Source organism: Sycon ciliatum, chromosome 2 (genome assembly GCF_964019385.1).
Source record: "Sycon ciliatum chromosome 2, ocSycCili1.1, whole genome shotgun sequence".
NCBI lineage: Eukaryota > Metazoa > Porifera > Calcarea > Leucosolenida > Sycettidae > Sycon > Sycon ciliatum.
This window is the reverse complement of record NC_088644.1, coordinates 4,242,848-4,262,080: the sequence shown is the minus strand read 5'-3', so window position 1 is coordinate 4,262,080 and position 19,233 is coordinate 4,242,848. Positions and strand designations below refer to the sequence as shown.

The 19,233-nt window shown below is 47.4% G+C and overlaps 1 protein-coding gene across 1 annotated transcript; it reads left to right on the top strand.

The window, feature by feature from the left end:
* The first annotated feature begins 4,801 nt into the window (after positions 1–4,801).
* Positions 4,802–18,999, top strand: LOC135808329 (DCN1-like protein 1). Its single transcript, XM_065321501.1, has 7 exons — positions 4,802–5,218; positions 9,563–9,815; positions 10,896–11,067; positions 11,406–11,536; positions 11,841–11,923; positions 17,803–17,899; positions 18,307–18,999. Exons 1-7 carry the CDS (start codon positions 5,216–5,218, stop codon positions 18,375–18,377), a joined length of 810 nt encoding a protein of 269 aa, XP_065177573.1. The 5' UTR covers positions 4,802–5,215; the 3' UTR covers positions 18,378–18,999.
* The last annotated feature ends 234 nt before the right edge of the window (positions 19,000–19,233 follow it).

Below are 19,233 nucleotides of genomic sequence, written 5' to 3'. Positions count from 1 at the left end.
TCGTACTCGGACCTGACCACCACAAACCCAGATCAACGGAGACCGCACAACATATCCAGAACAAGCGGTATGGACAACGCCCGGGTCAAATACGAGGTGATTCGTCATTATTTAAAGGGGAAGTATACCCTAAAATCAAATTTTCACCAGTTGTAGTCTTCTGGGTGCTGAGTCGAATGGTCTTGGTCCGAGGAAGCTGCGACGCTCCCTTCCTACTTGAATCCCAATCGAACTCGCGCACTTCCACCGAAACTGGGTGACTGCGCCCTACTAGATGGGGATTTGTATGCAAAATGTCACTAAAAGCGCCATTTCGTTCTTATAAAAGCACGGATGACCGCGATTGGCCCATATGTTGTAGTCTTTTGGACGCTGAGTCGACTGGTTTTGGTCCGAAAAGGCTGCGATGCAGCGTTCCTCCTTTATTCCCAATCGAACATGGTTGAACAAGCGGTCACGTGCTCCTGCGTACACCAGTCAGCTGGTCACCGTGCCTGCAGGGTACAACTTACTAGCCTGTTTGACCTTTTTTGGGTGCAGTCCTGTCACTCGAGTTGAACTCGAGTTGAACCTTGGTGTGAAAGTTGTCACCTGCTGGCGCGGTGACCAGGTGATTTGGGCACCCAGGAGCACGTGACCGCTTGTTCAACCATGTTCGATTGGGAATAAAGGAGGAACGCTGCATCGCAGCCTTTTCGGACCAAAACCAGTCGACTCAGCGTCCAAAAGACTACAACATATGGGCCAATCGCGGTCATCCGTGCTTTTATAAGAACGAAATGGCGCTTTTAGTGACATTTTGCATACAAATCCCCATCTAGTAGGGCGCAGTCACCCAGTTTCGGTGGAAGTGCGCGAGTTCGATTGGGATTCAAGTAGGAAGGGAGCGTCGCAGCTTCCTCGGACCAAGACCATTCGACTCAGCACCCAGAAGACTACAACTGGTGAAAATTTGATTTTAGGGTATACTTCCCCTTTAACACGAAAGTAAAAAAGCCTTCCGTAGGGTTCGAGGTGCGAATCTTTCCATTTCTTCCTCCAAAAATGTAATACTGATGTCCTTAGATTGCAATGGTGGGTTGTTCATGCACATAATCCTTGGTGTTGGGAAGCAGGGGGCAGTTGAAAAATGGCAATTTTTCCGCATATTATTTGTTGTGGTCATTTCTTAACATCATGGTAAAATAGGCCTTAGCAGCACAATTTCAAGTCAGTTTTCAATAGAAAGAGACCCTACGTATCCAGGATGGTCCAGCAAGACTGGATCAAGATCATGTTGATCCAAATACAAGCCATTCAAGCTTGCATAGCAGTAGGTGTATCACCCTGGTTATATATGCAATTGTGATCAACATCTGTTAGTAAATTCAGTAATTGCCAATGTTTGGCCATTACCAGGGCCAACACACCCCATTCCTCCTTCCCAGGCGTCGTTTCCAGTATGTATCTATCATATGCTTCCTTTTCAGCTAAATTATATTGTCACTGGAGGTTGAAACCAGCGGCTATGACTCTCTTATACTCTATTTTACCGTAAACATCGCGCACATGCAGACTGAAAGCTCTTGCAATGTCACTTCCTGAAGGAATATCAGTCTCAATTTTGGAGGCGAACTTGACAGAACATTGACAATGGCAATGGCAAAAAGAAATTTGACGTGACTTTTTGCAGGCGCTGGCAATGAGATATTTTACCGATTTGTTAAGAAATGACGCAATGTTAAAAAATTACGAATCACCTCGTACTGACCCCAACGGCGGAGATGCAACGCACAATGCGAAAGAAGCAAGTCCGCAAGTAGATCTACGACTCACCATTGTCGGAACGATCGTACGACGAGGACGTCGACGACAAACGGCCCGGAGCACCACGCGCGCCAGCATCACCGCACGCAGATCTACGCGCGATCCCCGCGCACGACCTACGACACCACGCAAGATCGACGTCTCCAGAACACAACTCGCGAAGACAACAAGAAGCCATCACGTCGTGTCCGACTACACTCCACATATCTTCCTCAGCCTACGTTCACCTTCGACGTCGACGACCATCTTACCAGCTCCTCGGACAACCTGGAGAGATCTCCCGGTAAGTCCAAAGTCAACACGTGTGTCTCTCTCAGAGAGCCGCCAGTGAGACTTCTCTTCTCCTTCGATACACCAATAACCGCCGTCCTGTCTGTGTGTTTTATAGCTCCGTCCACCTGACAGAAGACTCAGCCCACGCCACGAAGAACGTGATACAACACTAACCCCTTCATCAATAATTAATTAGTAAACAATTTCTCGTTCAACAAAGGATTAATACCGGAGAGCCCAAACCCCCTGGGGGGACGCACAATTAATTAACTACGAGTGAACCCAAGACGGTCCAGCGCAACAGCCGAGGTAAGCAATGCTGACTTCCGACATTTGATCCCAAAAACCGGTGTACCTCACCTGAACAACATACTGGAAGCTGCACTGAACTTATGTTTCCATGTTACCAATTGCAACATTCCACAAATCATTCATAATTGAAGGAAAAGTAACCCTGAAGCTCATTCAAGAAATATAACTCTGTTTTATTTGTGGAATTCATGAGGTCCATGAACAAGACTATTAGTATTACCAAGACCAACAGCAACAACGAGAGCAACACTAAGGAGAACAACAACAACAACAACAACAACAACAACAACAACAACAACAACAACAACAACAACAACAACAACAACAACAATCAACGACAATTACAACGACAACAACTATTACAACAACATCGGCGTCCATCAACACCCAGACCACAACACCAACGTGCAGACGGGGTGTTCCGACGTGGTGAAGGCCTACCCATGCCATGGCCTCGTCGGGACATCACCAACCTCGTCGGCAGCGAGCACCTTCTCACAACAGTCGTCATGGTGATGACTATGACTGTTACAGCTGACGAGCTGAGAGAAGGACGCCATGGGCAGAAGTTGAAAAAAGACAAGAAAAAAGAAAAAGAACAAAAGAACAAAAGAAATATAAATCACAAATAATTTAATTACAGAGGAAGACAAGAAAATAACATCACAAATCCTTCCAGACGTGATCCCTGCAGCGGCAGCAACGTGAACAATACATGTACTACGGCGGCAACACGACGACTTCTACAACACAAAAAAAACGAAAATTATAAAAATCCTACCAACCTTAAGGCCGATTCACAATACAACTTTCTGCGACGCGACACGCGATTTGCGACAGTTGCGACAAGAAACTGCCTGTCGCGAGCTGTCGCAAGCTGCCGCAAGCTGTCGCAATGCACCTGTCGCAGAAGTTGAAGAAAGTTCAACTTTTGCGACATGCGACACGCGACATACACAAATGGAGTACAGTTTCGACCCTGGGTGCACGTGCAGTGTACGTGAAGTGCACGTGCATAGTACTACTTGTGCATGAGGATGTCGCAAACATGAAGAATATTGTGAACCGTGTGTCGCTGTCGCAGCTCGTCGCATGCGTCGCAAGTCGCATGTCGCGTCGCAGAAAGTTGTATTGTGAATCGGCCTTTAGAGTAAAGGCCGATTCACAATACAACTTTCTGCGACGCGACACGCGATTTGCGACAGTTGCGACAAGAAACTGCCTGTCGCGAGCTGTCGCAAGCTGTCGCAATGCACCTGTCGCAGAAGTTGAAGAAAGTTCAACTTTTGCGACATGCGACACGCGATATACACAAATGGAGTACGGTTTCGACCCTGGGTGCACGTGCAGTGCACGTGCATAGTACTACTTGTGCATGAGGATGTCGCAATCATGAAGAATATTGTGAACCGTGTGTCGCTGTCGCAGCTCGTCGCATGTGTCGCAAGTCGCATGTCGCGTCGCAGAAAGTTGTATTGTGAATCGGCCTTAAAGCGGGATTCACAGAAGCTTTTTTGCGATGCGACACGCGATGCGACGCGATCTGCGATGGATGCGTGCGATGCGAACTCGCGAAATACCATTCACAGAAGAAGTCAGCGATGCGACAAAGTTTTGCTGATTTGGGTACGTCACCATGATATTCGCGCGGTTTGACACAACTTGTAAAAATTTAAAGGCAACTCTTGCACCTTTGTACAACTTTGCTGTAGAAAAGGTCAAAATCGTACACCAAATCGCTTGTCGCATCGCATCGCATCGCAAAAGTTGAGCCAAGCTCAACTTCTGCGATGACATGCGATGGCCCAGTTGCGTCAGTTGCGTGGGGTGCGACATGGCTGCGATTTGGGGTTTTCCCGGTTTCGCGCCTGTCGCATCGCGTGTCGCATCGCAAAAAAGCTTCTGTGAATCCCGCTTAACGAGGGTCCGAACCTGGGTTTTCCCAATACGGTTCAAATGGTCGCAAGACCGGGACTCTGCCAACCGGTTTATGGTTGTAGCAAGAGTACATAACCCCCCAGAGTGTGCAACGCCTGATCCAGCTCTGCATAGGGTCTTGGTCGAGCGGAATCGGATCTTTGCGTCATAATACCGTACACATCTGAGGGGAACCCGGGGAGTCGCGGGTACTCTTGGATCAAAAACAATGGTGCCCTGCCTCGAGACCGGCCTTGCGCTGGTGTGAAGTGTACGCATGACATCAGAAGATCCGATTCCGCTCGACCAAGACTCGTACACAGAGCTGGATCGGCGTTGCACACTCTGGGGGGTTATGTACTCTTGGTTGTAGTCAGGAGCAGGGAGTCGTAAAATACGACTCCCTGGTCAGGAGCACTACGCGTCCTCGCCTTCGCAGTGTTCTTGTGCGCGCAAAAATCCCCCAATAAATCAAAATAATTCCTTTCCCAAAAAGATGCAAATAAAGAGATGATCTGATATCTGTTGTGAGTTTGTAGGGCAGTGTGTTTCTCAATTTTTCAAATACACTGCAACCAATTATCCAATACTGACAAACACACCCTGCCATCTCCTTTCATAGTTAAGGGGCAGCAAACTTGAGAAGAAAGAAGTGTTCAATAATACAATCAGCTGCCGCTGTAACATAGTCATTGTGAAGGTTCTACGAAGTGACTTTTTCCCAAACAGAAATTTCTCGAATAGCAGTATTAGCTGGCAATAACTACTGTGGTACTTCTCTCTAACGCATTACGAAAAGTTACTTGCGATTTGCCAACGGTTAGCTGAATTGGAGAACTTTGACTTTGACTCGTTCAAGCCAGCGAGCCCAGTGAACCAAGGGATCCACACTTCATTCGTCTCCGACATGGTAATGTACTAGTAGCTAATAAATCACTTCCTTGAATGTTCGTTCAACTTTCCTAATGTTTCGACTCAATGGTGTAGAGAATCAGGCATACACTAGTTAGCACAACCCAGTCTCCAGAGGATCATGCTATCTGTGGGTACACAGACATTTATTTGTAGTGGCACTGAAAGGAATAGTTCTGGGGCAAGTCTGGTGTTTGAAAGACCGTTGAGAACAGAGATATGCCAAAAAGTCACTAATGCGCATGAAAAAGTTAGGTATGTGATAAAGAGAATCAGCTAGCAGAACTGGCAAAACAGATGAGACAATGGAGTAGAACGGACGACTGCTGTACTGTAACAACAACCTGACAGTGGCAGTGACAACACCTGAAAAGAACAGGAAAGAAAAAACTGCAAAATTTCACGTCACAAAAAACACTGTCCACGCAAGAATTCGCCAAGCTAAAGGAGTGTGGGCATCCGAAATCCCACCAGGACTCCACTGGCAGTTCTTCCACGTTGAAGATGTAAGCGGCAGGGCAGGGCCTCACAAATCCGACAGACTTCCACAACGCTTGACCAATGCACTCATGACGACGAAAGATTGAAATTTCAATTCCGCCATTGCGACCTTCCTCTCCGCACTCGCTTGTCCGCTCCACTGTAAACAACGAGTCGTTCTAGCACTCCACCAACCAATCCGCAATTCCCACCACTGCTATCTTTGAGCTTGGATATTACAGCACTCGAGGAACAGCTACTTCTTGTTTTCCTTGTCAGCTTCATACTGCATGAGAAGCTGCACACATTCATCATGACTCCATTGCTTGGTCTGATACTGTGTGACCAGCCTTTATCAGCTTGACAACGTTGATACTGTTATGCTGTGGTGCCCAGTGAAGTGGAGCCCATTGTGCCTTCGCAACGCACAATGGTGCAAGAACGTGTTGTCCTAGCTGGACTTTTCTTCATGCACATCAATTCGTTTGAATGTGAGAATACAATTTTACCCCACTAGACCTGTCATCGCTTAGATGGTCACCATACTGGCAGAGGACAACGTGGATACTAGTAGTAACTTACGCTGTGCTGCCCAGTGCATTGGGGCTTATTGACTTTGTGCCTCGCGTGTCGATGCGTTAAGGCAAGCCGTCACTGCCGTGTGATCGCATCACCTTGACAACGTTGATCCTGTTACCGGTATGCTGTGCTGCCCAGTGAAGTGGAGCCCATTGTGGAGCCTTCGCAACGCACAATGGTACAAGAGTGTGTAGACCAAGCTGGACTTTTCTTCATTCACTTTGAATGTGAGAATATACTCCACTAGACCTTGTAGCATTTCATCAGTAAGATGTTCACCATACTGGCAGAGGACAAGTAGCATCATGACTCCCAGTGTGCAGGAGCATGTGCGTCCCCAACCAGGTGGTGTCCACGTTACTTTCTCCGCTGTTGTGGTGTGTAGGAAGGACATGAAGGATGTAATTGTTGAATACCAACTCCCATATCTCACACATCGGTTGCCCTCTCAGCAACCACACCGCCAAAGTGTTTAACAGTTCCTGCAAGTCCCAAGATCACGGTGCAATTTTGGGACTGCCACTGGTGGCACTGGTGCTAATGTTGGATCAGCTGGTGCTTCAACTGGCGTGGGAACGTTTCTATTTACCCTACAACTGATTGCTCTCCCGCCTGACGACACTACCACACCCATATCCTTGGAGTGAAATGTCGAATGAAACCTCGACATGATGAAAGGAACTCTGGAATTACAACCAGTTAGACTCTTCTTCATTCACACGAATTGCTTTGAATGTGAGAATACATGTGTACTCCACTAGACCTTGTGGCATTTCATCACTAAGATGTTCACCATACTGGCAGAGGACAAGTAGCATCATGACTCCCAGTGTGCAGGAGCATGTGCGTCACCAACCAGGTATTTTTGATGTTAGCTTGAATTATCGTCACAAAGAATCAGATCGCGAAATGAAGTCTGAAGATGTGGTGCCCACGTTACTTTCTCTGCTGTTGTAGTGTGTAGGACATGAAGGATGTAATTGTTGAATACCAACTCCCATATCTCACGCATCGGTTGCCCTCTCAGCTGATGTTGGATCGGCTGGTGCTTCAACTGGCGTGGGAACGTTCCTATTTACCCTACGACTGATTGCTCTCCCGTCCGACGACACTACGACATCCTATTCTTGGAGTGAAATGTGAAACGAAACCTCGACATGATCAACTGAACTCCGGAACTACAAAGCAACACGTGGCGAAATGGATCTGTAGAAAGAGCAATCAATGGAAGGGACACACACACACCTTGACCTTGATATGCATTGCCCGTCAGGGGAGAGGGGTGGAAAACGTTGCAGTGACAGGTGCTGCACTGTGGAGGGACTGCATTGGTGAGGTGCTTGGTGTGGAGAGCACCTTCGGGATGTGCTCCGATGGCATACGAGCAACATGGTATAGCCACTCAAGCCGTTGTTGGCGAATCAGGACAGTACGTGAGCGCCTTTCTCCCCGCATTTCCAGCAGCTGATCATTGCTCAGGCGCGTGCCCCGTATGGGTTCCTGGGTGCCCGGAACCACCCCCCCCCTTTTTTTCGCTCAAAATGCAGGATTTGGCTTCATTTTTTGAAAATTTTCCCCGGGGGACGCCCCCGGACCCCCCCCCCCCCTTGAAGGGCACCGGCACACGTGCCTGTTGCTGATCCGTTCTTGCCAGGCATCTATCCTTGAAATGCCAAAAAATGGCACGCAAAACTTTGCATGAAGAAAGTGGAGAGCCTACGAATGTCGGCTTGGAGGGGTACACAACACTCAGCTCCGTACAGCAGGATAGAAACAACACACGCATTGAAGATATTCCTCTTGGTGCGGCTGCACAAATGGTGCTTGCTGAACACTGTAGGTGGGAAATATTGGGCAGACCATATTTCCGGAGTACAAGCCGTGCCCAGAATTTTTTTGTCACGAAATATGGACACGTACCCTGTACATGGCCGTTCGTTTGACCATCTTAGTGTAGCTGCAGTGACTGTCATCGTAGTACACGCTGCAGTGACTGTCATCGTAGTACACGCCGCAGTGACTGTCATCGTAGTACACCTCGCAGTGACTGTCATCGTAGTACACGCCGCAGTGACTGTCATCGTAGTACACGCCGCAGTGACTGTCATTGTAGTACACGCCGCAGTGACTGTCGTCGTAGGACACGTCGCAGTGACTGTCATCGTAGTACACGCCGTAGTGACTGTCATCGTAGGACACGCCGCAGTGACTGTCATCGTAGTACACGCCGCAGTGACTGTCATCGTAGGACACGCTGCAGTGACTGTCATCGTAGTACACGCCGCAGTGACTGTCATTGTAGTACACGTCGCAGTGACTGTCATCGTAGTACACGCCGCAGTGACTGTCATCGTAGTACACGCCGCAGTGACTGTCATCGTAGTAAACGCTGCAGTGACTGTCATTGTAGTACACGCCGCAGTGACTGTCATCGTAGTAAACGCCGCAGTGACCGTCATCGTAGTAAACGCCGCAGTGACTGTCATTGTAGTACACGCCGTAGTGACTGTCATCGTAGTACACGCCGCAGTGACTGTCATTGTAGGACACGCCGCAGTGACTGTTATCGTAGGACACGCCGCAGTGACTGTCATTGTAGGACACGCCGCAGTGACTGTCATCGTAGTACACGCCGTAGTGACTGTCATCGTAGTACACGCCGCAGTGACTGTCATCGTAGTACACGCCGCAGTGACTGTCATCGTAGTACACGCCGCAGTGACTGTCATCGTAGTACACGCCGCAGTGACTGTCATCATTGTAGGACACGCCGCAGTGACTGTTATCGTAGGACACGCCGCGGTGACTGTCATTGTAGTACACGCCGCAGTGACTGTCATCGTAGGACACGCCGCAGTGACTGCCATTGTAGTACACGCCGCAGTGACTGTTATCGTAGGACACGCCGTAGTGACTGTCATTGTAGGACACGCCGCAGTGACTGTTATCGTAGGACACGCCGCGGTGACTGTCATTGTAGTACTCGCCGCAGTGACTGTCATCGTAGTAAACGCCGCAGTGACTGTCATCGTAGTACACGCCGCAGTGACTGTCATCGTAGTACACGCCGCAGTGACTGTCATCGTAGTACACGCCGCAGTGACTGTCATCCTAGTATAAGCCGCAGTGACTTGTTTTTGGGTGAATTAAGAGTGTTTAAAGTGCGGCTTATACTCCGGAAAATGCGGTGTATCGAGTCCTTGACAGAACACCGCGTTTCAAGCCTTCCTGTTTCGACAGTATATTGCTTTTTTTGTTATCCTTTGTTGCTGTTGTGTCCTAGCATCGTCAAAAGTCGCGCGACCGCGAGCGCGAGAAGGAGAGGGAGAAGGTGTCGCAGGTTGCCAGCGTTACACGGCTAGCACCTAGCCTTGCGCAGCGGCTTCTGCAAGACTGTCAGTATCGCGTGGACATTGCAATTGACACGTTCTTTGCCAACCCGCAGATGTTCTCGCTAGACGGTGGGTATGGGCGGAAAGCAGCAGCCCCCGTACTGGACAAGAGAAAACTGAATGCGCTGTTCGATACGTATCGAGGTAAGCAATGCATCGCCTCTACCAGTTCCATTCCTTCTTTATCATTGTGGTGTTTTTAAATGAGTGCCTTCTGCTGTGTGCCACTCCACGTAGAATGACTAGTTTGTCTCCGGCAGGTCTTCCTTGATCACCAATCGCTATTCACCTTCTCACTATTTCCACTGATTACTGGCAGCTAACAACTACAAGAGAACTCACCCTCTGTGTCCCGGGTTTTGGCACCATAGCCAGGAAAGCTGTTCCCGGACGGCAGGGCAATCTGTTCACATGCGGACTGATCTACTGTAAAAGCCATTATTCTACCGAGCCGCATATATAACGATTTCCTAAAATTGACCAGTTTTTGTGTACCAGTGATAACGATTCTCACTCATTCCCAACACCCAATAGCAACAGTATATGTGTCGTTTTCTGTATATTTTACAGTATTTCGGATGAGACAACTCCTGCACACAAATGAGAATGTAGCATATTTCTGGGATCATGGCGGCAGAGATTATGATGTCAAGTACAACGCAGTGAAAGCGCCATAGCCATTGCATGCTGCATGCTTGAAGGAGCGCAGGATATGTCACCATCATTCCTACCTGTGCGATTACAGTCAAGCCTCGGAATTCCGACACTTTGGACTAGGCAACGTGGGGCTGATATAAAGAGTCCGTAAACAAGAGTGTGCAACTGGGATCTCTTTTCTATGGGCCAGATGTGCGGCGCGCTGCCTTCATTACATCATTCAGCTGCAATCTGAGCATTGCGGAAAATCAAACACCACACTTTCCCTTGGGTTTGAAATGAACATTTTGTACGAAACTGGAGTTCATGCGCCCAAAGTGTTTTTTAGACACCGAGTAGGAACTCGAACGAATCAAGCAAAATCGGATGTGCGGGTACGAGACATTGTGGGTCTGTGTGCATGCTTTCAGATCGTGTGCTGCGCATGGACCCATAATTATAATGACCATAGCCGTAGTTGCATACTCTTACTTACGGACTCTTGATGATTTGTGAAAGACGTCATCCTGTACGTGCCGCTACCAGTATTTAACTGTCACCTACCGGCATGTGCTTCTCCGATTTCAGACTCAGTTGCCGAGGATAAAATGCAGGCAGAGGGCGTCTCTCGTTTCCTAGTAGATGACCTTGGGATGGACCCGGAGAGCCGCAGTGTGCTCGTACTGGCGTGGAAATTCAAAGCTGAGACACAATGCGAGTTCAAGCGAACAGAATTTGTTGAAGGCATGGCCACCCTCGGGTAAGTTGATCTTGCTATGCCGTGGATTAGCCTTTCGCGTCCGGTAGTGCATTTTTCTTTCTTTTCTTCTAGTGCAGTTGGGTTTCTCCGGTGCTGGATGTTGCAATGTAATTGCCCTTTTTTATGACTTTGCTCTTCTGCTCCCTGTTGGTACTGCCAGTACTCCCTCCCCTCCTCCTCTCTCTCTCTCTCTCTCTCTCTCTCTCTCTCTCTCTCTCTCTCTCTCTCTCTCTCTCTCTCTCTCTCTCTCTCCCTCTCTCCCTCTCTCCCTCTCTCTCTCTCCCTCTGTCTGTCTGTCTGTCCTTCTCACACTCTCTGTTTCTCTGTTTTATGCTCAGATGTGATTCTATCGAAGCTTTAAAAGCCAAGGTGCCTACGCTTGAAGATGAGGTGTCAGCACCAGACGCATTCAAAAGTTTCTACCATTTTACTTTTGATTTTGGAAAGACTCCGAACCAGAAAGGAATGGGTGAGCTGCTGCCTTTCATCTTGACTTATATGTTTTAATAGGCACCCCTTCACCTTCTTTGTGGCAATAATCACATTCCACCACTTTGCTTATGTTTGTACTGAAATGCATATTCGGAGTGTACGCCAGAGGGCAGATTGCAGGTCAATCTGATGGGTTGAGCATCTATCAACCCTGTCATCAGATGAAGCTGTAATGTGTGTTCCTTCTCTGATACATCAACCTTGGGCGTTTGGGGTATGACAGCCGTGCGAGGTCACACGTGTTGACACTGTGTGTATGTTACTTGCCATGTGCTCTGTAGATCTTGAGATGGCCCTCGCCTATTGGAATATTGTCCTTCGGGGAAAGTTCAAGTTCCTCGACATGTGGTGTCATTTTTTGCAGGTAAGTTTTATTTTGTGCACTTGCAGACATCTCTCAATGATGAAAACCTCCACATTTCAATAAACTCAGATGGTGGGCCGAGGAAAAAATTGTAACATGGGAAAATGTGGGCACAAGTTATGCGATCGAGTCCACCAACTAAACCAGATTTTGAACAGTCAGACGTGCACAATCTAGCACTAAACTGGCAAGGAGTATTGAGACATTCCGCGGCATGAAAGTTAGCTTGAGCACTGCTCGGTAGCGCTAACCAACGGCATTCCAACTTGGAAGGTTCATGGATATTAGTGCTAATTCCAAAGAGGGGAAGGTAAGCGCCATCGAGCCAAGCACAAGCTACATTCCAAGGCTTCAAGGAATGCTGGCCTGGTATGATGATCGCATAACTTGTGCCCACATTTTTTCATGTTACAGTTGTAATAAACGTACGAGAGAGCTTGGAAGCTCAGGGCCCTACGCTATGCTTTTTTTGCCTTGATGACCTAGACAAAAAAAAAGCATAGAGATGTTATAAATTCTTTTAAAAAATCCTTTTTTTTAAGACATAACCTGGGATTCGAACCCGCACTATCGCGCGCCCTGCATGCATCCCCCGATACACTTCGCATACATTTGTTTGTTTGTGTCACGCCTGGCGCTATCCGTATCTACCGGCAAAAAAAGCCTAGGATGTTATAAAATTTTCAATTCTCCTATTTTTTTTCAGGCATATCCTGGGATTCGAACCCGCACTATCGCCCTACATGCATTCCTCCATACACTTCGCATTCATACCCATTCTTCCAAGTTGTTTCACATTGTGATCTTGCATTTGAAAGCCCTATTTGAATATGCATTGTGGCCAGCCGTCTTTGATGGCACGGTACGGTAGGGGATAGGTACGGGACAGGTACGATCGAGGGTAATACGACACCGTCTCCCGTACCGTACCGTACCATCAAACACAGCTGGCCACATACAGCTGCCCGCAATATTCAAATAGGGCTTTCAAACGCAAGATAATAACGTGAAGCAACTTGAAAGAATGGGTATGAATGCGAAGTGTATGGGGGAATGCATGTAGGGCGATAGTGCGGGTTCGAATCCCAGGATATGCCTGAAAAAAAAATAGGAGAATTGAAAAAATTATAATATCCTATGCTTTTTTGCCGTCAGATACGGATAGCGCCAGGCGTGACACAAACACACAAACAAACAAATACCAAATTAAAGCTGTGTGGACCCTGGCTAGCGCCAGACGTTACTGAAGTAACGTCTTCTGCATAGCTACGGGAATGCGTTTATTCTAATTATTATTCTCCACCGAGGAGCGAGTGGAAAGACGACAAACAACCAAACGGAAGCTGCAGGCGCGATATGTAATCATGCGTGCGTGCCAAATACCAGTGCATGACGTAAGCTGCGCACACATAAGCCAGATGCATGCGGGTGGGTGCATATATGGGATGAGCGTACATAATAATACAACACGCCCTTCCGAGATCATAATGGGTGAGCATGCCAGACTATGATCTAAACATTATTATGATAAAAATAAATAAAATTCACGGTTCGCGTGAGACTCGGCCAAAGGCATAATTATGATAAAGATACGAAAAAATGAACAAGAGGCAAGGCAATGAGAACAGCCACAGTGTAGTACAGACTAGGCCACCATTTCTTTTTTCTATGTTTCGCATCAGTTCAACTTCCAGAATCATAATATTATGCGAGAGGTGGAAAAAAAGGCTCATCTTGAGGTGTATTATACTACCTCCGACAAGCGAAACTTGGCGCGTTTTTACTTCAAATTACTAGAAATAACCCACACTTTACAATCAAAACTAATGATTGACTCACCAAAACTCAACTTTCATATTGCTCAACAAGGATATTAGAGACATTTGTTCGGCTGAATCACTCTCCTCTGATTCAGAGATCGCAGTTTCGTCTGGAGAGGAATTGTTCCTGTTTTGAGACGAAAGTGCGACTGGAGCGGATTCAGTTGCAGCAAGTACCTCTGTTGTAATCGCTGTGAAAATCTCGATGTCGCTCCTGTGTGCTGTGCTCGACCCACGGTGTCGAGGGTAGTCGTTTCCGCCGCCACTATCCAGGTTGACGTGGTAAGAACTGTGCAACACCTCCACAAGCGCCTGGACTTCAACTGTTTTGCCGGGTATTCTCGCCAACTGTCCAAAATTGCCTGGCGATTTTCCTTAGCCACCAGAGACGCATCGCTCTGGTGGCTATTGAAAGACGCTAGGATTGTTTGGCATGGACGTATGGACTCTGTGCTGGCGGAGTGACCAAGTGGAGAGAGAGAGAGAGAGAGAGAGAGAGAGAACTCCTTGGTTTTCCATTGCAACGCGAAAGCACGACGATTCTCCTTCGCAGAATGGGCGCGCACACTGTTTTGCTGGTACACGAGAGACTGGCGTGCCTCTGACTAAGTCTGAGCCATGTGCCACTCACCAGCTCGTCGCTTGGCTTCCTGCACCCCGAGCTACAAGTAGGTCGCACCTCACAGCCTTGTGAAGTTGTGGTACCAACACGAAAAAACGCGCCAAGTTTCGCTTGTCGGAGGTAGTAGTATAGCACGGTATATAGCACAATAGCTCGTGCATGGTGTACGTTCGAAAGAAAATTCGTACATCGAAGCACCAAATCTGGGTTATCGGCATGACTAAAACCTCTTCACACAAGGGAACGAAAAACACCACAATGAATACATAATAATTAGGGCTGAAACGATCATTCAATAACTCCTAACGATCAACCAATATCATTAACGATCGATTTATTGGTTTTATTGATTCTTGTTGGCTCTACCCATGTACCTCGAACACCAGTTTAGGAAGAACTTCCATGATACCTTTGCTATGTTCGAAATTTGTGGCACCGCACTGTTGATATCTGAATCTTGCCATCACCATCTGGAAACTGCTCTTATCTCCAACCTCTCCAGGAAATGCACCAATAAGACAAAGTCTTCTCTTCCAATCTCTTTCAAAGCCATACATCAACTGTATTGCTCTTGAAAGTACATGATTGCACTCGTATTCACTATCGGATGAATTGCAAGGGCTAGAATGCTATCACTGATATGCATGCATGAAAAATCGTTAGCACTCATTTTGAACACTAACGATTATCGATTACACTCTTAACGATCGATATGCGAGTAATCGGTATAATTGTTTCAGCCCTAATAATAATTATATACAGTATAACCTGTCAAGGCGACCACTCGGATAAGGCGACCACCTGTCCTAGAAGACCACTGAAACCAGGACCAAGGGATGCTATTTCCAGTCAAATGACCCTGGATAAGGCGACCACCTGGTATCAGAGACCACATTTTGAAGGTCCCTTGAGCGGTCGTCTTAGACAGGTTTCACTGTATATATACTCAATCTGCGGACAGGACTGTTTCGTCCTTTGTGGACTCATCAGCGCAGCACAGAGGAAATGAGGCCGAACCTGATAGCAATGAAAAATATATTTTCCAAAGCCAGATTTAAATCAGGCCCGAACGTACCTTGCCAGAGTGCTCAAGCTGACAAGTCGGTGAGCTCTGCATAACGCAAACAGCAAAGGTACTACCCCACACAAGAGTGCTCTCAACTGCTACAAGAGCAGGAGCGAAATACTCAATCTGCGCATATATATTAGGGCTGAAACAATTATACCGATTACTCGCATATCGATCGTTAAGAGTGTAATCGATAATCGTTAGTGTTCAAAATGAGTGCTAACGATTTTTCATGCATGCATATCAGTGATAGCATTCTAGCCCTTGCAATTCATCCGATAGTGAATACGAGTGCAATCATGTACTTTCAAGAGCAATACAGTTGATGTATGGCTTTGAAAGAGATTGGAAGAGAAGACTTTGTCTTATTGGTGCATTTCCTGGAGAGGTTGGAGATAAGAGCAGTTTCCAGATGGTGATGGCAAGATTCAGATATCAACAGTGCGGTGCCACAAATTTCGAACATAGCAAAGGTATCATGGAAGTTCTTCCTAAACTGGTGTTCGAGGTACATGGGTAGAGCCAACAAGAATCAATAAAACCAATAAATCGATCGTTAATGATATTGGTTGATCGTTAGGAGTTATTGAATGATCGTTTCAGCCCTGATATATATGTACCGTAAAGTACCGCCAGAGCGCCTCACCATCTCGTACTTTCATGGTCGTAGTGTGGAGGTGATCACCTGCCTGTAGGTCATACGAGTCGATACGACACAAACCTTGTACACATATTATACGTTGTGCAGTCAATCCGTACTCAATTTACCTTCAAGCGGACACGAGCTCCACACAAAAACCTGCCATATGATTTTCCTTTCCCAGGCTGTAAAATCAGGGTGGGGCGCTCTGGCGGTACTTTACGGTATATATAACAGTTCAGACGATTCGAACGTGCCTGTATATCCCAATCCATGCCACGTGTGCTCGCTCGTGCGCACGCGCGCGCGTGTGTATATCTGTGTATAAGAGTGTGAGTGTGAGCCTCACTCATTCGTGTTTACTGCGGGCATGCATGGCCCCATGGCCAAACATCAATCATCTTCATCACCGTTCTTCCTCTTCGTCCCACGTTGCTTCCTGCACCGAATCGTGTTTCCTTGCTGCGGAGCATCGAGCACAAACAGGATTGACGGATTGGCAGGTTGACTTCACTGCAGCTGACACCTCCTCCGGGTCATCAGCGCCGCACGCATAGCAGACATCAGCAAACCGCTTGCAGGAATAGTACACAGCTGACACTTCGTCGGCACATGTAGGGCCAGCACGTACGACAAACAAAATAGATAATATCGGCTACTTCTACCCTCGTTCAGCTCCCGCAAATCAAATACCAGATGAGGATCCTGCACATCCAACGCTACGGCAAGTCGCTGCTGGACAGCTTTAGACGTTGGGCAAGCCGCTTGAGACATGTCCCCGGAAACATAGCGGAACATGGCCCTGAGGACTGTTCGGCCACAGTCCGTCGCCATCTGGTACCTGTTCGCGAAATCTCTCCTCATAGCGCAGGTTGCATATGTTGGAGCATCCTTCTCGCACTGTTCCACCAACTGCAGACTTTTCATGGAATCAGAATCAGCCGGGTCGACAGGTACTTTCCAAATCCACCAAGAGCAGCCAATATTGCTGCCTGGGTCGTAAGAGTACATCCCATTTGGGATTAGAAGCTCCAGGTTGTGAATGAACCTATACTTTGTGTCACGGTTACCTGCTGGAACCATAGCATTCAGCTGCACAGGACTGTGATAGGGCTCAAGATCACGCAGTGCTGCTTCCACCTCAGCATACTGCCTGCACCTGTCGGCAATGCGAACACGAGCAGAGTGCCTGACTAGACTGGAGCTGTTACCTGTGGACCGTGCTGGTTCCAAACGCTCGTGAAGACCAAGTGCACAAAGCTGGAGAGCAGAGCATCCGACAGGTCGGAGTAGACATGGATGGTCGTGTGATGGTCCTGGGAACCAAGGGCAAGACGGGATCGGATCTGGCTGACAGGCTTGAGTTGCTGGCCATTCACGCCGGTGACGAAGTTAGGATCGTCTGCCAACTTCCCCGGAAAGCCGCCAGACACATAGCCTACAGTCTGTACAGAGAGTACAGCACATGATGGTGTGCGACACTGCATGGTCACCTCGTTCAGTGCATGTGGACCGCAGAGGAGTCCAGGCATAGTAGTAGCGGTGTAGGACGCTTTGGACTTTAGTTTCCGGGTGCTAACGAAATTGAATACAGTTGTATGACTGTGGTTACCCTGCTCTCTCTCTCTCTCTCTCTCTCTCTCTCTCTCTCTCTCTCTCTCTCTCTCTCTCTCTCTCTCTCTCTCTCTCTCTCTCTCTTGTTTCTACATTTTGATTTTGTGCTACCAGGCGAATTATAAGCGGTCAATACCAAAGGACACATGGAACTTGCTACTGGATTTTTCTCGCACTATTGACGATGAAATGCAGAACTATGATGAGGAGGGTGAGTGCAGAATACCATGCAGGGAACCGACTTTGAACACCTTACAACCATTCATTGTTGTTGTTGTAATATTATTATGTAGGGAGGTGTAGTCACTCATTCATGAGTGAGAAGCCATGCTTTATTTTTGCACGCAGTAGATTCGGGTATGTGCCCTTTCGAATATATGTGGTGAAGAACAGTCACTAACCTCAAAAGCCCTAATGATGAGATATTTGACTTCAGATACAAATGACCAAACCTCTCTGAGAGCACTTCCATCTTTTATTCTATCGCCATCATAGTTTCGGGCGTCAATGCCCGTTTGGTTTGCGATGTAAAATAGAACTTCAAACAAAAACAAAGAAAAAGTAAGGAAGTGCCCATTCACGGAAGAATTTGTCTTTTTGATCTGTGCTCGCTTGCAGGGGCCTGGCCTGTGTTGATGGATGAGTTTGTAGCGTGGGCACGGCCGCAAGTCAAGTCCACGGCTGTATGACACTGGGTATATTTTAGCGACGTCTCTCTCTTGTCATATGGTGAACATGCACTGTCCTGTATTGTCGAAATAGCCTATCTAATGTTCTGGTATGTCTACACCGCTGTGCGATTTGTAGTCTTCATTTGTCTAGGTTCTGTGTCATTGCTTGCTGCGTCAAGACCTTTGCATTGATTTTTTTAAACACCTCCGGTTCAATCACTTCTTCCTGTACATACTATTTCTCAAGTATCGAGATAGAGTTGTTATCGTGTTCATCTGCTCCACCGCTGCAGCTCTTGTCTTTGTCTTGCACACACGAGACTGTCATGCTGACGTAGTGGACATATGCCGAAATGATGATGTGGCATTTGCTCAGCTGGCAACCTGCTCTGCACGCGCAGCTTCTGCTGATCAGCGCAGTTGCTGGTGGCGTGCTGCTTTTTTTGCAGCAGGAGAGAGAGACATAGGTCGATGTGGCTACTTACTTCCCTTGCTGTGCATGGGAACTCCTGGTTTTGTTTTGGCTTCACTGGTATAGCTATTCATCCGCAGCCCTATATATATTATACGGGCGGTTGCATGTACATGTGTACACAATTGTTTCTAACTTTGATATAAAGTAGCTGCTTTTCTTGAATTATCCCTTTGTGTGACATGGATTAGTGTGAGATCCCGGCCTTCTGATTCTAGAATGTGAACTGCCGTGTTGTGAGTTCTATTTTTAGAACCAGGCCCGGCCTTCTGATTCTAGAATGTGAACTGTTGTGTTGTGAGTTCTATTCAGAACCAGGACTCTTTGTGAACACTATAGGTGCCTTGGAAGATTCACTTACTTGTAATGGGATGGATGCTGGTCGGGGGGGTCTGGTGGGAG